General features: G+C 39.2%; 1 protein-coding gene across 1 annotated transcript in view; it reads left to right on the top strand.

Annotated features, from left to right (window-relative positions):
- The first annotated feature begins 6593 nt into the window (after window positions 1–6593).
- Window positions 6594–21321, top strand: part of TMEFF2 (transmembrane protein with EGF like and two follistatin like domains 2) — a 278065-nt gene continuing 263337 nt past the window's right edge. Inside the window, exons 1-3 of the mRNA XM_019974224.2 lie at window positions 6594–7188; window positions 9495–9604; window positions 18197–18326. Coding sequence (XP_019829783.1) covers window positions 7017–7188; window positions 9495–9604; window positions 18197–18326 — 412 coding nt within the window. The 5' untranslated portion in view covers window positions 6594–7016. The remainder of the gene's footprint in view (window positions 7189–9494; window positions 9605–18196; window positions 18327–21321) is intronic.

Genomic DNA, 21321 nt, shown 5'->3' with positions numbered 1-21321 from the left:
TAAATTTCAAAAGAACCCTAGGAGATAGGTATTATTATTATCTAAATTTTATAAATGAGGAAACAATCTACAGTCACAAGGTTTGTAAGTCAGATATATTAGAAGCTTAATGCATATTTGGTAAACATGTGCATGTGGAAATTCAATACTTAATGATAAATAGTCAGGTAATGTACAACAGTTCATCTGCTCATGGAGTATAAGCCTTTCTCCTGTTTTAGAATACTCTGTGCCAAAAGTCTTATGAAAACTGAGCAAGAATCCAGATATTGTTTCACTTCTCACATAGGAGCAGAAAATACCTTAGTTTCAAAGAATGAATTTTAAAATATAGATTCAAAAGTAGAACACCAGAATTGGTGAACTTTCTCAATTAGAATCCATGCTAATGGGGCCTAGAATTTGTCTATCTTCTAAAAAGCTTCTTAAGTAACTCATATTAATTTAAAGTATGAATTACAAATCTAGAAACCACTGGATCTCACTGCTCATGGTTGAGATTTAATGAGTGTGGTTCTTACTAGCTCTTCATTAAAAGGACAAAGAGACTGCATGGACAGAGAAGGTATATTCCTAGTTTCCATTCTCTGAGGCTAAGAGGCAAGTCATACGGGAGAATATAGCGACTTAAATCTGAGCTCTGATACCAGACAGAACTATGTTGAGTCTTAGCTGTACCACAGCTAGTTTGTTAGTGGGCCAAGGTGCTTGATGCTTTAAAAGTCATATGCCTTTTCCATAAAATAAGAATAACAACATTCCTTGTCTCATGGTGGATACTGGCGGTGTTGTGGCAATTAAACAAAAATAATATATTCCTTACTGCATGACACAAGTTCTGATACCTAAAAACCATACTACATATCTTACCAAAGTATTCAGTTCAGTTCATTTGCTCAGTTGTGTCCAACTTTTTGCAATCCCATGGACTGCAGGACACCAGGCTTCCCTGTTCATCACCAACTCCCAGAGCTTACTCAAACTCATGTCCATCGAGTCGGTGATGCCATCCAACCATTTCATCCTCTGTCATCCCCTTCTCCTCCTACCTTCAATTTTTCCCAGCATCAGGGTCTTTTCCAATATGCCATTTCTTCTCATCAGGTGGCCAAAGTATTGGAAGTTTCAGCTTCACCATCAGTCCTTCCAGTGAATCTTCTTGACTGATTTCCTTTAGGATGGACTGGTTGGATCTCTTTGCAATCCAAGGGACTCTCAAGGGTCTTCTCTAACACCACAGTTCAAAAGCTTCAGTTCTTCGGCACTCAGCTTTCTTTATAGTCCAACTCTCACATCCATACATGACTACTGGAAAAACCATAGCTTTGACAAGATGGACCTTTATTGCCAAAGTAATATCTCTGCTTTTTAACATGCTGTCTAGCTTGGTCATGGCTTTCCTTTCAAGGAGCAAGCATTTTTTAATTTCATGGCTTGCAGTCATCATCTACAGTGATTTTGGAGCCCCCCAAAAAAGTCTCTTACTGTTTCCATTATTCCCCCATCAATTTACCATGAAGTGATGGGACGGGGTGGAATGATCTTAGTTTTCGGACTGTTGAGTTTTAAGCCAAATTTTTCACTCTTTTTCACTTTCATCAAGAGGCTCTTCAGTTCTTCTTCACTGTCTGTCATAAAGGAGGTGTCATCTGCATATCTGAGGTTATTGATATTTCTCCCAGCAAACTTAATTCCAGCTTGTGCTTCATCCAGCCTGGCAATTCACATAATGTACCCTGCATAGAAGTTAAATAAACAGGGTGACCATATGCAGCCTTGACGTACTCCTTTCCCAATTAGGAACCAATTTGCTATTCCATGTTCAGTTCTAACTGTTGCTTCTTGACCAGCACACAGATTTCTCAGGAGACAGGTCAGGTGGTCTGGTATTCTCATCTCTTTCAGAATTTTCCACAGTTTATTGTGGTCCACACAGTCAAAGGCTTCGACGTAGTCAATAAAGCAGAAGTAGATGTTTTTCTGGAACTCTCTTGCTTTTTCGATGATCCAGCGGATGTTGGCAATTTGATCTCCAGTTCCTCTGCCTTTTTAAATCCAGCTTGAATATCGGGAAGTTCACAGTTCATGTACTGTTGAAGCCTGGCTTGGAGAATTTTGAGCATTACTTTGCTAGTGTGTGAGATGAGTGTAATTGTGTGGTAGTTTGAACATTCTTTGGCATTGCCTTTCTTTGCGATTGGAATGAAAACTGACCTTTTCCAGTCCTGTGGCCACTGTTGAGTTTTCCAAATTTGCTGGAATATTGAGTACAGCACTTTCACAGCATCATCTTTCAGAATTTGAAATAGCTCAACTGAAATCCCATCAGCTCCACTAGCTTTGTTTGTAGTAATGCATCTGAAGGCCAGCTTGACTTCCCATTCTAGGATGTCAGGCTCTAGGTGAGTGATCACACTATCGTGGTTATCTGGGTAATGAAGTTCTTTTTTTGTATGGTTCTTCTGTGTATTCTTGCCAGCTCTTCTTAATATCTTCTGCTTCTATTAGGTCCATACCATTTCTATCCTTCATTGTGCCCGTCTTTGCATGAAATGTTCTCTTAGTATCTCTAATTTTCTTTAAGAGATCTCTAGTCTTTCCCATTCTATTGTTTTTCTCTATTTCTTTGCATTGATCATTGAGGAAGGCTTTCTTATCTCTCCTTGCTATTCTTTGGAACTCTGCATTCAAATGGGTATATCTTTCCATTTCTCCTTTGCCTTTTGAGACTGCATCCAAGTACTGTGTTTCAGACTCCTTTGTTGACTGTGATGGATATTCCATTTCTTCTAAGGGATTCTTGCCCACAGTAGTAAATATAATGGTCATCTGAGTTAAATTCACCCATTCCAGTCCATTTTAGTTCACTGATTTTTAAATTATCAATGTTCACTCTTGCCATCTCCTGTTTGACAACTTCCAATTTGCCTTGATTCATGGACCTAACATTCCAGCTTCCTATGCAATATCGTTCTTATAGCATCGAACTTTACTTCCATCGCCAGTCACAGCCACAACTGGGTATTGTTTTTGCTTTAGCTCCATCTCTTCATTCTTTCTGGAGTTATTTCTCCACTGATCTCCTGTAGCATATTGGGCATCTACTGACCTGGGTAGTTCATCTTTCAGTGTCCTATCTTTTTGCTTTTTCATTCGGCTCATGTGGTTCTCAAGGCAAGAATATTGGTTTGCCATTCCTTTCTCCAATGGACCACATTTTGTCAGAACTCTCTACCATGATCCATCCGTCCATCCAGAAAGTATTAGAGAGCAAAAAGGGTCTGTCTGATCATTGACTGTCAGTCTGCCTTTATTTTCCCAGGTTTGTTTATTTATCCTAAGTTTTTCTTGTTCTAGAATAACTCTGCCCACCCCCCCCCCCCCATTAAAGCTCTGAGTTGTCTCACACTTCTTAATGATGTCTTTTCCATGTGGGGAAAAATACTTTAAAAGAAGTTTTCTGGGAAAATATTTTCTGTGCTACTTTCCTAAAAATATAACAACTTAATTTTACCCACTCAGAGTTGATTCTAGAGTATGTATGCCACAAATAAACTGATTCAGCTCAGAAGTATTGAAAGAAAATATTGTGTAGAATTTTAAAATAAGAAGTATTACAGATGCATGATATGCTGGATTTCATTACTCGTAATCATATAATATACTATACCAAGTACAATTCATAGACCTAGTTTTAAATTCAGTTCTAATAAGTAAATGTATTTGATCCTTTTGGAAGCAAAATTGAAGCACTAATCTAATCAGTAATCCAATCTTCACTGCCATAAAAATTAAGGCTAGTCTACTTCCTTGGTACTAATGATGAGGCTAAATAGTGTATACATTTTTATTTACATATTCAATAATATGATGCTCTGTTCACTGAATGATGTTCTTCTGCCACTTGGTGGTGCATGCCAGTTTCAGAATTTGTTTCTTGGTGGCATTGCAGCACTAAGTAGAAAGTAAGCTGAACAAAATCACAGCATTCCTACTGGAAAGGCTTTGCTTCAAACTGTTTAATGATTTAAAGAACCTCTGTGAAAGCAACTGCATTTGTTAACCAGTCACAACCAGTAATTTACTCCTTTGGAGTTTTAAGTTACTTTGGGCAAAATGTCTTAGGAAGAGTACATATTATTAGAGAGCATGCCAAAAATTTACTTAGCAGAGAATTCAAGAACAGTTTTACTCGGCTAAGAGGTTCTGTAAAATCCTACCTCTATAGCCAAGCACTCATACCCTAGCAGGTCCTGTTTCATTATCATAATTCCTGGGTAAACACTTTGAAGGACTTTGCCTTCAGTTTCAAGCATGACTTATTTTCATAAGCCTGATTAGTTACCACACCAGCCTTGCTATGGAAAACGACAGGTCCTCACTTTGAACTGGGGAGTTGTTCAATCTTAATCTACATTAGGCGTGTATCTCTGTTGCCCTCTATGCCGAAAGAGTGCAGGGGAAAGACATCTCAGATTCCTTGTTTTTTGCAATATCGGCTGGCAGTTCTATCTAATGGGTATTTCGTTTCCTAAAAGAAAGCTGCACTGCCTAGAAGCCGATTTTCTGATGCCTCCAACGTCTGGTCAAATTGATTTGTTTTAATGGAGTCTTGGTAAGGAGCGCGATGCCACCAACTAGAATGCTGGGATCTGCTGCTTAATTACCAGAAGCAGACACACAGAGATTCAGAAATCTTTGGAGGTGGACGGGGGGATGGGAAGAGGGATCTCGGGGCGGAGGCGGAGATGTAAGATAAAGGGATGGGTTTCACACAGGATAAAGGGGAAAAAAAAAGATTTCTTTGAGGCACTGAGGTGTTGCACGATCACATCTCTCAAAGGAGAAGTTAAAAAGCATGGAAGTAGGAGGAGGTTGAAGGTTAAAGTACTTAAAAGGATAGCTCGGGTACAATTTGTTTTTCGGGTGGTACTGCAAAGGATAGATAGTCCCTGTTTTCAAAGTGTATTGGTGTCTCTTTTAAGTGATTGAGAATGGACACTAATTGCCTGCGAGGCGCTGTCACGCAATGTTCTTCTAAATTCAGGGGACATAGGAGAGACAGAAAGATGAGGTTTAAAAGAAAAATAAAGGAGATGAGGGCTCTTGAAAGAAAGAGAAGGAAAAACATAAAGAAGAGAGAGGAAGGGAGGAAGGCAGGGAAGAAGGAAGGGAGGGAAGGAAGGAAGGAGCGGAGGAAGGGAAAGGAGGGTACGGGAAGAGAAGAGAGAAAAAATAAATCCTGAATCACAGAACAATCACACGGAATAGAAACACTGAATGATCACACTGAATGATCACACAGTAAACTCATTGAAATCACTGTGCAACGACGACCCGGGTCACGAGAGGAAAATGCTCCTCTGCATCCTTGTCCCGGGAAACTCCGGGTCCCGTTCGTTACTAGAGACTAAAATGCCATTAGGCTAGAGTGTTGTCTAACTGCGTGAAGAATGCAGCAGACGAAAGGCGGATCTCACCACGCCGTTTGCCGGCGCTGGTTGGGGCCGGAGAATGAAAGGCGCAGAACCAGAGACTCGCCGAATGAGACCTCCTTGCCACCTCCAGGTCACTGGAGAGCCGGTAGAGACCCGCGTAAAGCTCCGAGGACTACTACCCGCGCCGCCGAAGGGAGCTGCTCTTCTCAGACGCCGCAACCCGCGGATGCGCCTGGCAGTCCGCCGTGGCTGATGCAGAGAGCAGCCTTTCCTTCCTCCTTCTGACCGCTTGTCCCAACCCATCCTGACCTCCGAAACACATTTGCCCTCACCTCCCAGGCAGCCACACAGACTCCCGGCTGGAGAACAGTGTGCGGTGGGGAGAGGGCTTTCAAACCTCCAGCTCCTTGGGTAGACTCGGGGTTTCAGGGGGCCAGGGAAGGGAGTAGAGAGAGAAGCGAGCTGGGAGAGCCTGGCTGGCTGGTTGAGGCAGCTTGGCGAACAGCCTTAGGTTCGCAGGCTTCTGTGGGAACGGCTGCTGCTTCCAGGCCAGCCGGAGCTGTTCTCACACCACCGCCTCTCACCCTCTCCTGCTTCCTGCTACTCCCTAGAGAAACGTCTGTGGGCTCTCCGCGGCGATATTCCCAGCCTGTATCCCGTCACAGCCAGGAGGCGCGCTCCTGTACGCTGGAGCGCCGGGCGCCAGCAGGACGCCCTCTCTTCGGTGCCCGCTTTCCCCTCTCCTGTCTGCTGCGACCGCTCCTTGGCCATCTCCACCCTCGCCAGCTCCAGCTCCGAGAGACGCCACCCAGCCGCGGCGGGCGCTAGAAGCCCGGGGTCACGCACGGAAGAGGAGCACTAGATCTGACCCAGCGCTCGGTAGGGGGCGTCCTGGGGCAGAGAGTGAAACAGCAGGTGGTATTTAAAGGTGAGGGAGTCGCCTGCCCTGCAGCCCGCAATTCTCACTCGAGCCATCCCCGCCTTGCCCCACTCGGGCCAGCGCCTGGTGAGCTAGCCCATCTGTGGCATCCGCCGTCGTCTCCTCCTAGCACCTCCTCGCCGACCCCTCCCTCCCGGGACCTGCATCCCGCTCAGCCAATCAACGCCCGACTGCCAGTTCCCACGTGATCCCGGGCGGGCTAAGGACCTGCTGCTTCCCAAACGCCAGAGGGATGCGGGCAGCAGAGCGCGAGAGGCGGCTGCTAGGCTGCAGGGCGCTTTGACTCTCCATCCACCCAGCCTCTTTGGGCTCCTCTGGTCTGCTCTCTTGACTTCGGTCTCCTCTTGCTGTCCTGGCTTGCCAGAGCCCTCTGCTTATGGCAGCAGCTTCCCGCGTCCCCGGCGCAGCTTTTCCGTGGACGACCCTCTCGCTCCCGGGGCTGAGCCGGGTCACTGGATGTTGCTGAAACTCTGGAGATCATGCGCGGGTTTGGTTACTGCTTCCCCGTCAGGTGCCACTGCCACCGCCGCCGCCTTTGCTGCCGCCGTCCGCGGGATGCTCAGTAGCCCGCTGCCTGACCCCCGCGATCTTGTATTCTCCCGAAGCCGTTTGCTGCTGCAGAGTTACGCGAACTAGTCATGGTGCTGTGGGAGTCCCCGCGGCAGTGCAGCAGCTGGACACTTTGTGAGGGCTTTTGCTGGCTGCTGCTGCTGCCGGTGATGCTGCTCATCGTAGCCCGCCCGGTAAAGCTCGCAGCTTTCCCTACCTCCTTAAGTGACTGCCAAACGCCCACCGGCTGGAACTGCTCTGGTAAGTCCGAAACCCCAGCCCCCGACCTCTTAGCCCCGCAGAGGAAACGCGCTGTTTCCGGCACAGACCAACCTACCCAAGTGCTTCTCCCCAGCTCCTCCGCTCCAGCGCTCCCAAACCGTGAGACCACCGACCTCCACCCAGAGGAGAACTGTTCCAGGCCGTTAAGGAAAGGGGAGGGGGTCCTGAGGGGGCGGTGCACAGGAAGTGCAGGTAAAGGAACCTTTGCATCCTTGCACTTAAATTAGCTGCGGAGATTTTAAGAAATAGTAAACGAGGTTTTGTGGATTCATTTAAAAGAGGACCAGTCCTTGAAGAAACATTAAATCAGAACCTTTTCTATCACTAAAGAAAGAAGTCTAGCTGAAACCAGAGAGAAACAACTTTAGGAGACAGAACGAACGAGAAAGCAATAAATCAAACGGTGACTGCAGGGGAAACATTGATTACTAGCAAAAGTACCATGAGAGTGCACTTGTCTGGCATTCAAGACCGGGTCACACAAATTCTAGAGGATCTTGGGTTTCCAAGACATTCATTTTCTCTCTCTCAGCCCCTCTACCCCCCTCCCCCACTCGCATACACAGCGCCTTCTCTACTTGGCTGCAAAAGACGTTCTTTTTGCATCACGGAGATGCCTCCCTCTTGCCTCTCCTAGTTCCTAAATGGTCGAAGGAAGTTGAGACAAGAATCTTTCGTCCGTCTCCCAGGCCAGGGTGGGTATAACCAAGGCCCCACAGGCTCACCCATAGGCGGGCGGAGGGCGGAACCGACCCGAGTGGGCGCCGGCTCCTCCATTTCTGGGCAGGCTTCCTTGGAGTGCGTCAGGCGCTCTTCTTGCTTGCTTGGGTCCCTTCAGAGTCTGAATGCGAGAGCTTGGCAAGCTTGGTTCTGCTAAAGTCTCTAATTAAATAGGAACCGAGGATAGGAGTTGCTGCACTGTTCGAGTAGCTTCGCCTTTCATCATGACAGCTCATAACTACCGGCGCGATTGTGGTGTTTTGGGCATTTTAAACTCCATTAGCATGCCTGGATATTGTCCCCTAGGTCTGGTCTGTTCTAGTTTTAGCCAGTGTGTATGTAATTTTTCATCTCCTGTATATATAATTCTGCCGAAGTTGAATCTAGCTCTGAATAAAGTGGCTTTTAGGGATGTATGCGAGCTGAAGTGTATGTAACTTTGGAGAAGAGAGAATGACCAACTGTAACTCATAGGATAAAAGAATATGCCATGCTGGGTAGTGACTGGTGTAAATTCCATGAGGAAAATTATTATACATCATGTGGCTTGTGCTTTATAAAGACAAGTTGAAATTTGTAACCCTGTTAGATTTGGGTCAATATATTGCCTTTGTTCTGTTTTGGGGAATTTCTAAATTTGGCATTTTCATAAAGCTAAACATGTTTTCTTTAACTTCCTCATGGCTCATGCATGCACTTTGCAGGTACCTAATCACTTTTTAGGTGCTTTACCATAGGAATATTAAGTAACCTGCCAAATCAATTATTTGAAATGTTGATAGATTTGTAACCCAACATGACTAGTTTGTTTCATCCCTAGCTATGGTACTGTTTTAGGAAATAACTAACTTAAATATGAAATTGGGGATGACAGTTAAGAAATTCATTATTACCAGATACCTAACAGGGATTTGCAGAAACTAAAGAAAATAAACTGGTTTTCTGGGCAGATTAGCAAGAACCTGTATCCCCTCTACCCCTGTTAACTTGGAGGTGATCAATCTTTGTTTGAGTCAGACAGACCATCAGAAAAAACACTGTGCCTGTTTATCTTTATTATTGGAGCTTTGTTTCCTCTTTGTCTGGAGAAATTCCAAATAAGGGGTTGTTGCAGATCTTAAAGCAAAAGAATGATTAAAAATGGAAGAATAATGAAAGGACATTCTGAGACCATCACCAACTCTTTTCTAAAATGTGAAGTCTGAGGGTCATAAACTGTAGTCTACTTAATGAGAAAAAATAATGAAACTATGAAGCAATGTTAAATATTCACTTACCACTGCCAATATTAACCCAAACTAAACTAAAATAGCATTATCAAAAAAAAAAAAAAAAAAAGAATATTCAAAGACAACTGACTAGAAAAGAATTGTGAAAGAGAAACTAGTATTAATCACTTAACTAGAATTTTTTGGGGGGGTTATCAGTAAAAAATGACCTTGTAGTACAGCTGTGGTTGTTGGAACTAAAATTTAGGGCAATTCTTTTAAAGCTTAAAGATATTTCTTTTGTTGTTGTTCAAGTCTGTAACATTTAATGACTGGCATGTTCTTTTTAAATTTGAGGTTATGATGACAGAGAAAATGATCTCTTCCTCTGTGACACTAACACCTGTAAATTTGATGGTGAATGTTTAAGAATTGGAGACACTGTGACATGCGTCTGTCAGTTCAAGGTAAGAAATCTCATATTTGCATCTTCTAATTTACTAATGACACTGCAAAGCAGAGATCTTCTTTTACAGCCCATCACTTGGCAATTTATAGCTATGCAAGCTAAGAGGAAAGCTGGCATCAAACAAAAGTACTGGCAAGAGAGCCAACTGATGTCAAAAAGACACAGCTTTTTGGAGAAATGTATGTGCCATAGTTATAAATGCCACTGGAGGTAGAAAGCTTCAGGTTGTCCTTTTGGTGTATCAACAGAAAAGTAGGTTTCTGTGCTCCTTATAGCATGCATACTATAAGTCAACGTAATAGCCAAAATTGTTGTTGGATTGAAAGTGCGGGTTTATACTTTTGTTCTGTTGATTGAGGCTATCTTCTTTGGATCATAGTGCTCTGTTTTAATGGTATTGGGTTTTATTATTTTGGCAATCTAGTTGAGTTTTTAAATGAACTCCTTATCAATGTGACTTCCAAACTACTGTGGTAGTTTGGAAATCATGACACTTATTAGTACTTGCCAACTTTTCATGGATACCACATTCAATTACAATTCCTAGGAATCTGAAAGAATGCAAATAAACAAAAGTCATTTCATAAACGAGGAAAATGTGCTTTGCCTAATGTTAAAAGCATAAATAAAAATTAAAAGAGAGATTTCCCAGTGATGTTATCAAAACTGGATTATTAGTATTTTTTAAAGATAGAGCTCAATCTCATAATTATAGTCATCATCTAACAAATGCTTTCTACCATGTGAATGTTAAAACTTTTCTCTTTCAATATGTTTTTTATAATTCAAGTATTTATAGATGCTTACTGATATCTTAAAGTGTTATTGAACTACTTTTTATAATACACATGAAATCTAAGATAAGTTTCAATCAGAAAATATTCCCGTTAAGGAAGCTATATACTGGGGATAGGGAAAACTTTTCCAAGGTTGTAAGTAAAATTTGAAAAAAAAAAAATCAAAAAGGATATAAAACAAATCAAATATTAGAACTCAAATTCAAGTCTAAAATTTGTTATAGTTCAGTGGTCACTCAGTATCCACTCAGTATCCATAGGTCACTCAGTATCCATCACCACAACTACCAAAATCCGAGGATGCTCAAGTCCCTTATATAAAATTATGTATAATTTATATATAACTATGCACATCCTCATGTACACTTTGTCATCTCTAGATTATTTATTATATAATATATAGACAATGTAAACATTGTAAATACAAAGTAAGTACAAATTAGTTGCTGGTAAGTGGCATATTCAAGTTTTGCTGTTTAGAATTCTATGGAATGTTTTCTCTTGAATATTTTCGCTCTGAAGTTGATTGAATCTGTGGATGTTGAAGCCCCAGATTTGGAGGGCCAACTGTATGTAATATTTAGAATTGTTGATGAAATTTAAATATTTTAGATTAATATCACCTCCCAGTGATAGAAGGGAATTCACATTTAAATATGGTTTGAATGGCTTATAAATAAGCTAAAAACTTCTCGGACATTATTTTTTTCTTTCTAAGAAAATTAGTAAACAGCTGACACTTGTACAGTGCACCACCACCCGGTAGGTATGCCTTGCTGTGCCCACACTATAGTCTTTAAACCAGGCTAGAGTATTGGAAACATGCATGCATGTTTAATATTCATGCAATACCAATTTCTAAGGTCTCCAGCCATACTGAACAATTTAATTATGTTCTCTCAGTGAACTACTTGAGAGATATGGAGCATAAGAACCCTGCAAGTCATACTTTCCCCAAGCGTTAACTGAGGGGAAAATAAGTTGGATAAGTTATTAATTAAAAGCCCACAGGATTTTGTCAATTTTTTTTCTTTTCAGTTTGTAATTCCCAGAAATATGTCTTATTTTCGTAACCAAGGGTAGACATAAGATATGAACCCATGAACGATATAAAATGAACCAAGAAGAATGTTCCTCAAATGGAAAGCCATAAGTATAACAAGATTTCACCAAGAGGCAAAAAAAAAAGGAGTTCATAAAATTAAAAATGGATGCATGCTACTAAAAGAAAACGTATAATTTTCTTTTTAAAGAAATTGTGTTCAGTTTTCAGGTTGCACAAAGGGTTTTAGTAAAACTTTTGTCAACAAAGATATTTATGTTTTTTATGCATTTGGCTAGCCAGTTACATTTGTCATTAATTTAGATAATTGTTAAGTGGGATAGATTGCAGGGGACAGGGCTAGGGGAGTGAATGCAAGTTTGAATTAGAAACCAAAATGTAAATTTTCTTTTCCTAATGTCTGTAGCATTTTAAATTTACTACTAGATTACTGCTGCTATTAGTTTGTGCTTTGCAATAGTTGTCAGTCTGTCAGGTGAAAATAAACATTTCCCTAGTGGAAAATTTAGACTCTGCACGTACCAGGAATATAGAGTGGCTGAATTAAGTTCAAGATCAAAGAAAATGTACAAGTTGTGAAAAGAAAAATAGATAAGATATTTTAAGCTAGGAGTATCTTGACTCAGTATTTCCAATACTTTCAAATGAATTTGAGAATTTTTTTCTGTTTTGCTCAGTCTGATGAAAAAGGCAGATATCCTGAAAAATCCATTTTCCTATATACTGTTCTAGATCAGCTTAAGTCATCTACTCTATTTCTCCTGATTTCAGATACAAGTCCAAATTCTTCTATTCAAAATGGGATGCAAACTATGGTTTCTGGCTGAGAGATAAACTTCAAAGAGTATTGGGTATATGTGTGTGTAATCGATGTTTTCCAGTTTGAATTACTATTGGAACATTAAGGTGAACAAATATTTATCTTCACCTCTCTTAGATGATTTGTAATAATCATATTCTACCATTCAAACATGTTATCTCATTTATTTCTCATATCTGAGTGAGGTAATTATTTTTTCCTCCTTTTACAGATGAGATTAAGGCTCACAAATATAAATAACTTACAACTAAGTGGTGATCCTACAGCAAGAATCTATGTCCTTTGACACAACATCTAATTTTTTTCTAGGACATTATGTTGTTGTTTAGTCACTGTGCATGAGATTTTCCAGGCAACAATGCTGGAGTGGTTTGCCATTTCCTTCTCCAGGGGATCTTCCTGACCCAGGGATAGAACCTCTGTCTCCTGCATTGGCAGGCATTGGCAGGCATATTCTTTAGTGCTGAGCCATTAGGGAAGCCCATATGCAAATAAAAACATTAATAAGAACAACAAAAGTGCCAATTTATTATACACAACTTGATATCAAAAATAGTACAACTAATTCTTAGATGATGATATGAGTTCCATAAATAGTATGCAATCTCATGCATCTTTCCTTGCTCTCTGCATACCAAATGGTATCCTGGTCATTCTGGTAAATAACCATGGGATGAAAATGTAGAGACAGTGGATGGACAAAAGGCTGGCTGGCTGGATGGATGGATGAATGGATAAAAGAAGGAAGAGAGGAAGTAAAGAAGTCACAGATGCATCTATTCATAGATACTACTGATCATATCAATTAATATATAATGATCAATGATCACTTTATAATTTAAAAATATTGTGAAGCCTTATGTTTTACAAATATCATTTAATTTGATTGTTTTCATTTAACAAGTTACGCCCTAGATCTGCAATAGTTCCAGTAACTAGAATTGTAGAACAAATTGCCCAGAACTTAGTGGCTCAAAACAATGAACATTTATTTTGCTCATGAATCTGCAGTTGGACAGGGTTTAGTGGAAGCATCTCATCTCTGCTCCTCTTGGCATTAGCTGAGCAGGGGAGGGAACTCAAAGGCTTGGTTCTGTACTCCTCTCAGGACTCACTCATATATTGGACTGTTAACTGGGGACTTTGGTCCTTCTCCATATAGATCCCTCTGTTTGGATTAGTTTGGCCTTCCCCATAGTACAGTGGCTGGGTTTAAAGGGCAAGCGAGCATCCAGAGAGTGAGAAAGAGCCAGGTAGAGGCTACATCCTTTAATGACCTAGCCTCAGAAGTGATATGAGTCACTTTTACCATAGTCACAGGCCTGCCCACTTGTTTAAAATCATAAAATAGTTCCACATGAAAAAACGTAGTCACAGAGAAGTAAAAGTTACCTATGGAATGATCAAAGAATTGGGACATATGCAGGTTTTTTTATCTCTTGCTTTTTTGGAAGAGAAACGTGCCATATCCTAAACCATTATTCCTAAGCCTTTGACAAGTGGGAATATAACAGAATTCACTTAACATCTGTGGAGCGCCTTCTACATGCCAGACTAGGGAAGGTGCTGACAATATATAAAATACAAGTTATGCATAGCTCCTAGATGCTGAAATCTCAGTTAAAAGAAATTCTTATTAATCAAACAAGCAATAGATCATATGAAAAACTTCTCACATGAATTTTTTCTTCATTTGTAGCAAAACAAATTCCATATATTCTAGAGCATCAAGTCATTGAATTCACTGGTGTAACATGTTGCTGCTTTCTTAAGCAATGTGGAAATTTTGGAACAAAATCATTCACTGAAAAACACAAAGTTGGAAAATAAACTTAAGATTTTTAAAACATCTGAAGGAAAGCAGAATCACTTTTCCCCTGAGAGGAAGTTTGGACAACACATACATTTATGAGCTTAACCATCTGGGCTTGAGTCTTGTTTTTCTCTCCTACCAGCCAACAATGTGGCCTTTAGCACGTCACCTAACATCTGAATCTGTCCCTTCCTCTGAAACTGAGCAATATTCATGGTTACCACTAAAAAATATATATAGTTTCAAAATTAGGCATATTTTAATGTAGTAGTAAGCTCATTTTTATACTTAGGGTTAGCCTGTTTTCCTTTATTTTTCCACTTTTAGACATGCATGCCTTGGTGTCCATGTTAGATGGTAACTCTGCTAGTTAAAGTATATATCATGAAAGACAAATAATTTACATTTCTTTTTATAAATGAATATTCCAAAGCATTTTGAAACATGACTCAGTTAATCCTCCCAAATGCCCCAGTTAACCATTTCAAATGGGAGAACTGAGCTATAAACTTGTTAAATATTTTATTGCTGAGTGATATACACAAGGTCCTACACTCAGAAATGGGAGAATATGGGACGAGACTTCCACTTCTAAGCCTTAGTGATTTAGAGTATACTTCCTCCGTGTGTTATTCATTTTAATGAGTGCAAGTCATGTTACTAAGGGCCAAAAACAGCGTGCTGATAATCTACAGTTAAGCTCTTTTCAACTCCATACAAATCTCCCTTTTGGCTTGTGCATGGAACTTGGCAGCTCTGTTTTTAGCACTGTTCACATTTGGCTTACTCCATCCCTCAGAAGTGGCATATGAGCACTTTATCAGTTTATTTCGTATTTTAAGATGCATATCAGCATTGTGTACTAGCACTTGACAGAGATAATAAATACTTCCTACCCCTCACTCCCCATCTACTGACTATATCTGAATAATCTACAGAAGTAGATGAAAAGGATAAATAGAGAAATTCTAGGGATTACAAAGAAGAAAATGTGGATCCAGATCATCTACACACAAAATATTGTAACCAGGGTTGGAGATGAAGATTAAAAGGTAACCCAGAACAAGAATGCTAGGACACAAGCATGAGGAACTAACTAGCCCAGCCATTTGCAGTAATTATGACTCTCATCTGCCTACTGAAAGGGTCAGCAAGTCTACTGACTATGTTACCAACTGTTCACTTTTTCTGGTCTGTCTTCCATGTTCTCAGTAGTCTTAGTGGGTCCTCGTAGATCCTCCCTACATTGTCCTGATCCTGAACACAGCCCATTTATCAAACACTGGTCCATCCACCTGCCTCCCTGGTCACAGTTCTGACATCAGCACCATGCACATGTATTTGATGTCAGTGCTGTTTATTGGAAAACTTAACTCTTTACTGACATTTTTTAATTGCCTTTTTTTTCCAGTAGGGATAAAAATGTTCAGTTTTATGGTGGGTCAATTTTCAGGTGTATGTATATTTGGAAAGTGAGTTGCCTATTGAATTAAAATCCTCATGAGTGAAAAGTTCCTATCAAAATGTTTTCAAATATAATAATGTAGATAGCCTGAGTCAATGAGCCATATTATGTAACTATGGAAAGGAATAGAAACTTCCAGAATAACTAGACAAGAAACTAGAAATAAAGATTTAAAAAATATGTCATATTTAAAATATTTCAATCTAATCATATTTAAATAATTTTTAAATAGATATAATTTGGTGTCTATATTACCTTGTTAGCAGTTATGGTGACTATGTGTCATACAATTTGAATATACTATTCGGAGAATACTACGTAACTATTAGTGAAAAATTATATTTAAGTTTTTCAATAACAGATGCAAAGTCAGACTCAAAAAATTTTCATTTCAGAGAACATTGTGTTATATCATTTAAAAAATGGTTTGAATCTATTATTACATAATGGCAAAGGGTAAGAGCTAAATGGTTGATTAGAAAAGGAAGTACAGATATATTAAGAAAATAGAGTGAGAAAATGAACCTCAGGTTTATCATCAGATTTTTAAAATTTTTTTTTACTTTACAATATTGTATTGGTTTTGCCATACATCAACATGCATCCACCATGGGTGTACACGTGTTCCCCATCCTGAGCCCCCCTCCCACCTCCCTCCCCATACCATCCCTCTGGGTCATCCCAGTGCACCAGCCCCAAGCATCCTGTATCCTGCATCGAACCTGGACTGGCGATTCATTTCTTATATGATATTATACATGTTTTAATGCCATTCTCCCAAATCAACCCCCCTCCCTCTACCGCAGAGTCCAAAAGACTGTTCTACACATCTGTGTCTCTTTTGCTGTCTCGCATACAGGGTTGTCATTACCATCCTTCTAAATTCCATATATATGCGTTAGTATACTGTATTGGTGTTTTTATTTCTGGCTTACTTCACTCTGTATGATAGGCTCCAGTTTCATCCACCTCTTTAGAACTGATTCAAATGTATTCTTTTTAATGGCTGAGTAATACTCCATTGTGTATATGTACCACAGCATTCTTATCCATTCGTCTGCTGATGGACATCTAGGTTGCTTCCATGTCCTGGCTATTATAAACAGTGCTGCGATGAACATTGAGGTACACGTGTCTCTTTCAATTCTGGTTTCCTCGGTGTGTATGCCCAGCAGTGGGATTGCTGGGTCATATGGCAGTTCTATTTCCAGTTTTTTAAGGAATCTCCACACTGTTCTCCATAGTGGCTCTACTAGTTTGCATTCCCACCAACAATGTAGGAGGGTTCCCTTTTCTCCACACCCTCTCCAGCATTTATTGCTTGTAGACTTTTGGATCGCAGCCATTCTGACTGGCGTGAAATGGTACCTCATTGTGGTTTTGATTTGCATTTCTCTGATAATGAGTGATGTCGAGCATCTTTTCATGTGTTTGTTAGCCATCTGTACATCATCAGATTATAACCGTGTTTAAAATTTGTTCTTTTGCATAAAAATCCTTGAGTTGAATTTAACTTTTGAGAGATTTTTAGAAATATTATTATAAAGATGAAAACCCTAGCCATTTCGCTAAATCATTGGTTTACTTTATATGTTATGAATTAGCAGATCAAAAATCCAAGTATTTTAATAAGAACTAGAAAACAGAAAAGCATTTTCACATGCATGTATATACATGATTTGCCTTACTGTACTTAATTTCTGGCATGGGTAGGTATTTATAAATAATTGTCCTGATCATTACATTTGTTATAGTTAAACAATGTAGCCCATCAGTAGTAGTAATCATGAGATAATCATATCACTGGTGTAATTAGCAGGTATAGAACACAGCCAAGTATCTCTAAGGCCTTAGAGTGTGATTGTGCTGTAATGAGCATACCCTGTAGGTTGCCTGATTTCCATTATAAAATGTGCACGTTTTTGGAAGGAAATTGTTTTAAAATGAACTTTTCATTTTATGAAATATACATTAATACTCAGACTTTTGAATAGTCAATCAAGTTAACATATGGTTCAGTAGTTGACTTTTTTTCTGTATTACATAGTCTGTTGTTTCTTTCTATACTGTATCTCTGTCAATATCCAATGATATAAAGATATATGAAACTTTAATTAGGAATTCAGATGTCTTATCCAAATATTTAAGAATTTGTAAAGATTCAAATTCAACAGAGGAACAACATACTAAAGAGTAACTGAGTTCTTTGGCATTTCAGCTATATACTTCTGCTCCAAAAACAGATAGACACTATTTTTGAATAGCTAGAATGTCATAACATGTTCTTATTTTTTCTACCAAGCCAGATGGGTATCAGAAAAAAAAGTAAATAATATTGATACTTTTGTTGTTATATCTTTTTATTATTTCTTGTCCTATCACTTTCTTGGATTTTCCTGATTTAGCAGCTGATTTTCCCCCATCTGAATCAGATGACCATTTGGCTTACTGGACATTGCTTTTGTATATCTTTGACTGATATTCTTACAAGGTCAAAGACTTGCTGGATACAATGGGGATCACTGAAAATGAAGACAAGTGCTATCTTTCGTAAATGATGGTTTCTGTTCGAGATGTCAGAGGCACGTAAACTCCAGTACTAACCACAGGCTTACCTCTGTGTCCTCCCCAGTGCAACAGTGACTATGTGCCTGTGTGTGGTTCCAATGGGGAGAGCTATCAGAATGAGTGTTATCTGCGGCAGGCTGCGTGCAAACAGCAGAGTGAGATACTGGTGGTGTCTGAAGGATCCTGTGCCACAGGTATGTATGTGATCCTGATGACGCCTGAAAACCTTTGGAATGGATTCTGAATCCAAAACCATGTCTTGCTTTTCCTGTTGTGTCCTGTTTATTATTATCCAGATAAATAATTCAGACTATATATTGGCTAGGCAAGCCTCTTATACTTTTGTATCAAGCATGCATTATTCCTGTTCTATGTCTCTTTACATTTCAAGTTATTTCTGGAAGAAAGATAAATCTACCATAAGGATGTTGGTAGATTTTAATACATCTATTATTTAATGAAGTACAGACATTGAATAACAATTAGAAATCTAGATTGACTGCTCAGCTGCCAAATATATAGAAAGTAATCTATGCAGGAATAAATTTTGTTTGTTTGATTGTTTATAACAATAGGATTGTTTGCTGGAGGACAGGCAGTTTGCAGATTTGGATTTGAAGGTTAAGATGTGCCTAATCTTAGCAGCTCTACAAAATGCTGTTCTTAACACTGAGCAGATTACATTGAAGAATATATTGGGGATGAACATGACTTCTAAAGACAGCTGTCCTTTCTAGAACCACTAGTGAGCCTGGGATCCCACAAAACTTTTTAGTCATACTGTACCAAGAATGCTCTAAAGCAAGTAAGGACAAAGAGCACCTTCTTGTGCTCTTTAGTTTTTCAGGTTTTCCTTCTGCGTACAATGGTTATTAGAGCTGAATAGTATTACAAGAAGAGAGAAAAAACAAGAAGAAAAAAGCCCAACTTGATAAACCAGTGCTATAAAATGAAGCTGAATTTTCAGGTTAGGCTTGACATTAAAATCACATATATTAAAGAAACTTTAGTATCCTTTGAAATTTATTCCTAATGGCAAATAAGCATCTTTCTGTGAGTCATAATTTCAGAGGAATTTGATGATACAAGCATATTTAAGGAAAATAATAATTATATATTATTATTATCATTAAAATGATATATCTGTTTTTCTTCAAAAAAGGAAATATAGAATAATGTCAAGAAAGGTCTATTTTATTGAAAAGTCCCTCTTAGATAACACTATGAAATTATATTAAAAATCATGTGTATGGTGGCTGGAGCAGAGTGGTATGAGCAAAGAAACAGTCTCATATTCTTTAAAAAAAGATTATCTTAGGCCTATTGATTGTTAGTAGTTGATAATACTGTTCCAGTTTGCACTGGAACTACCAAAGTTTCTAAGAATTAGCAGAAAAAAAGGTATCTTTCCTTGTGAACAATGACATAGGCTCTTGGGTTCTGGTTTTTAAGTAGTTTTTTCTCCTATTTGATTCTTTGTCTGACAATGTGGATGTCCTTCCTGCAAGGGTGAGTGAGAGGCAAGTTGGATTGGTGCACCATTTTCTTGTTTTCTGGGGCTAACAGATCATTGCCACTTGGACCATCTTTCTCAGTAGGAAAAGAGGAGGACCACCATGTTACTCCTAGAGTAAGCATGGGAAAAATAGAAAGACAAGGAGCAAACTAATTATAAAAAATCAATCCATCATAGCTACTGAAAAATGACACTTTAGGACAAATGGAATAGGAGAAAAGGAACTTCTTACTCTCAGAACCAGGAATATGTAGGCAAATGCTAGAGTACTAAGGAACGGATTTACTCATTCAAAATCATGTAGGATATCTGTCCGTCTGTGACAATAAGCAATGAAGATCAGTGGGTAGTCATAATAAGCAATCATGGAGTTATGGTTTGGTTAACAATGTTGGGTAGAAAAATCTCTGTTGCTTACTTGCCAACCTCCAGGTTTTTGTCAGCACATGCAATCACGTTCTTTTGATTCATTCATTTATTCAGTTCTAGTCCCTAATTTATTGGTTATACTATGAAAATACTTAACCAAGTAGAACATTTAATCACAATTGAGTAACCCATCCCTAGCTTATTCACAGACTTAAATTTCTACAGGATTTAATTAGTAAGTCGGTCTTGCTGAATGCATCTTCCATTGACGTGTAAATATAAGAGTTTTGATCTGAATAATGATGGAGGGACCAAAGTAATTTTGATTAACCAGGTCTGACTAAATAAATTGGAGTTCTGACTTTTGATCTAAAAGAGATTCTTATTTTCTTCATAGATTTTGCATCGTTTGACATTGAATGGATATGGCAAGTTGTGGTTTCTAAGAATAAAAGGCAGTAGAAGATTTATATTGATACTAAAATATAAAAATATAAACATAAAACATATTAAAAATAACTTTATATTTATTACATTATGTTGAATTTACAAATCATTTTTTATCTGGAAAATGGTTTCCTGTTGAGCAGTCTGCTCAATAGCCTCACTGTCAGTTTCTCTTTTTTGCCTTATAAGAAATGTTTTGACTAAGAGTATAGATTCAGGTCCAATAACATGGCTTCTTTTCTTAGGTTTCTCTTTCACTAATAAGGCTTTAGTAGGCTACTTGTCTCTGATTTGCCAAGATGAATCATTTTATAGCAAAGAACCATTAAAGCTTCCCATCATGATTTTATAATGATGCCTTGACTTGTCATTGTTATTGTTCACTTGCTGAGTTGTGTCTAATTCCTTGTGACCCCATGGACTGCAGCACTCTGGGCTTCCCTGTCCTTCACTATCTCCCAGAGTCTGCTCAGACTCAGTGTCCATTGAGTCAGTGATGCCTTAGAACCATCTCATCCTCTGTCAATCCCCTTCTCTTCCTTACCCTCAATCTTTCCCAGCATTAGAGTCTTTTCCAGTGAATTAGCCCTTCACATCAGGTGGCCAAAGTATTGGAGCTTGAACTTTAACATCAGTCCTGCCAATGAATATTCAGGACTGATTTCCTTTAGGACTGACTGGTTGGATCTTCTTGCTATCCACGTGACTCTCAAGAGTCCTCTCCAGCATCACAGGTTGAAAGCATCAGTTCTTTGGCACTCAGCTTGCTTTATGGTCCAACTCTCACTTCTGTAAATGACTACTGGAAAAGTCATAACTTTGACTATATGAACTTTTGTTGGCAGAGTGATGTTTCT

This window comes from Bos indicus, chromosome 2, assembly GCF_029378745.1.
Source record: "Bos indicus isolate NIAB-ARS_2022 breed Sahiwal x Tharparkar chromosome 2, NIAB-ARS_B.indTharparkar_mat_pri_1.0, whole genome shotgun sequence".
NCBI lineage: Eukaryota > Metazoa > Chordata > Mammalia > Artiodactyla > Bovidae > Bos > Bos indicus.
Note: the sequence above shows the minus strand (reverse complement) of the source record. Positions and strands in the feature narration are given on the sequence as shown.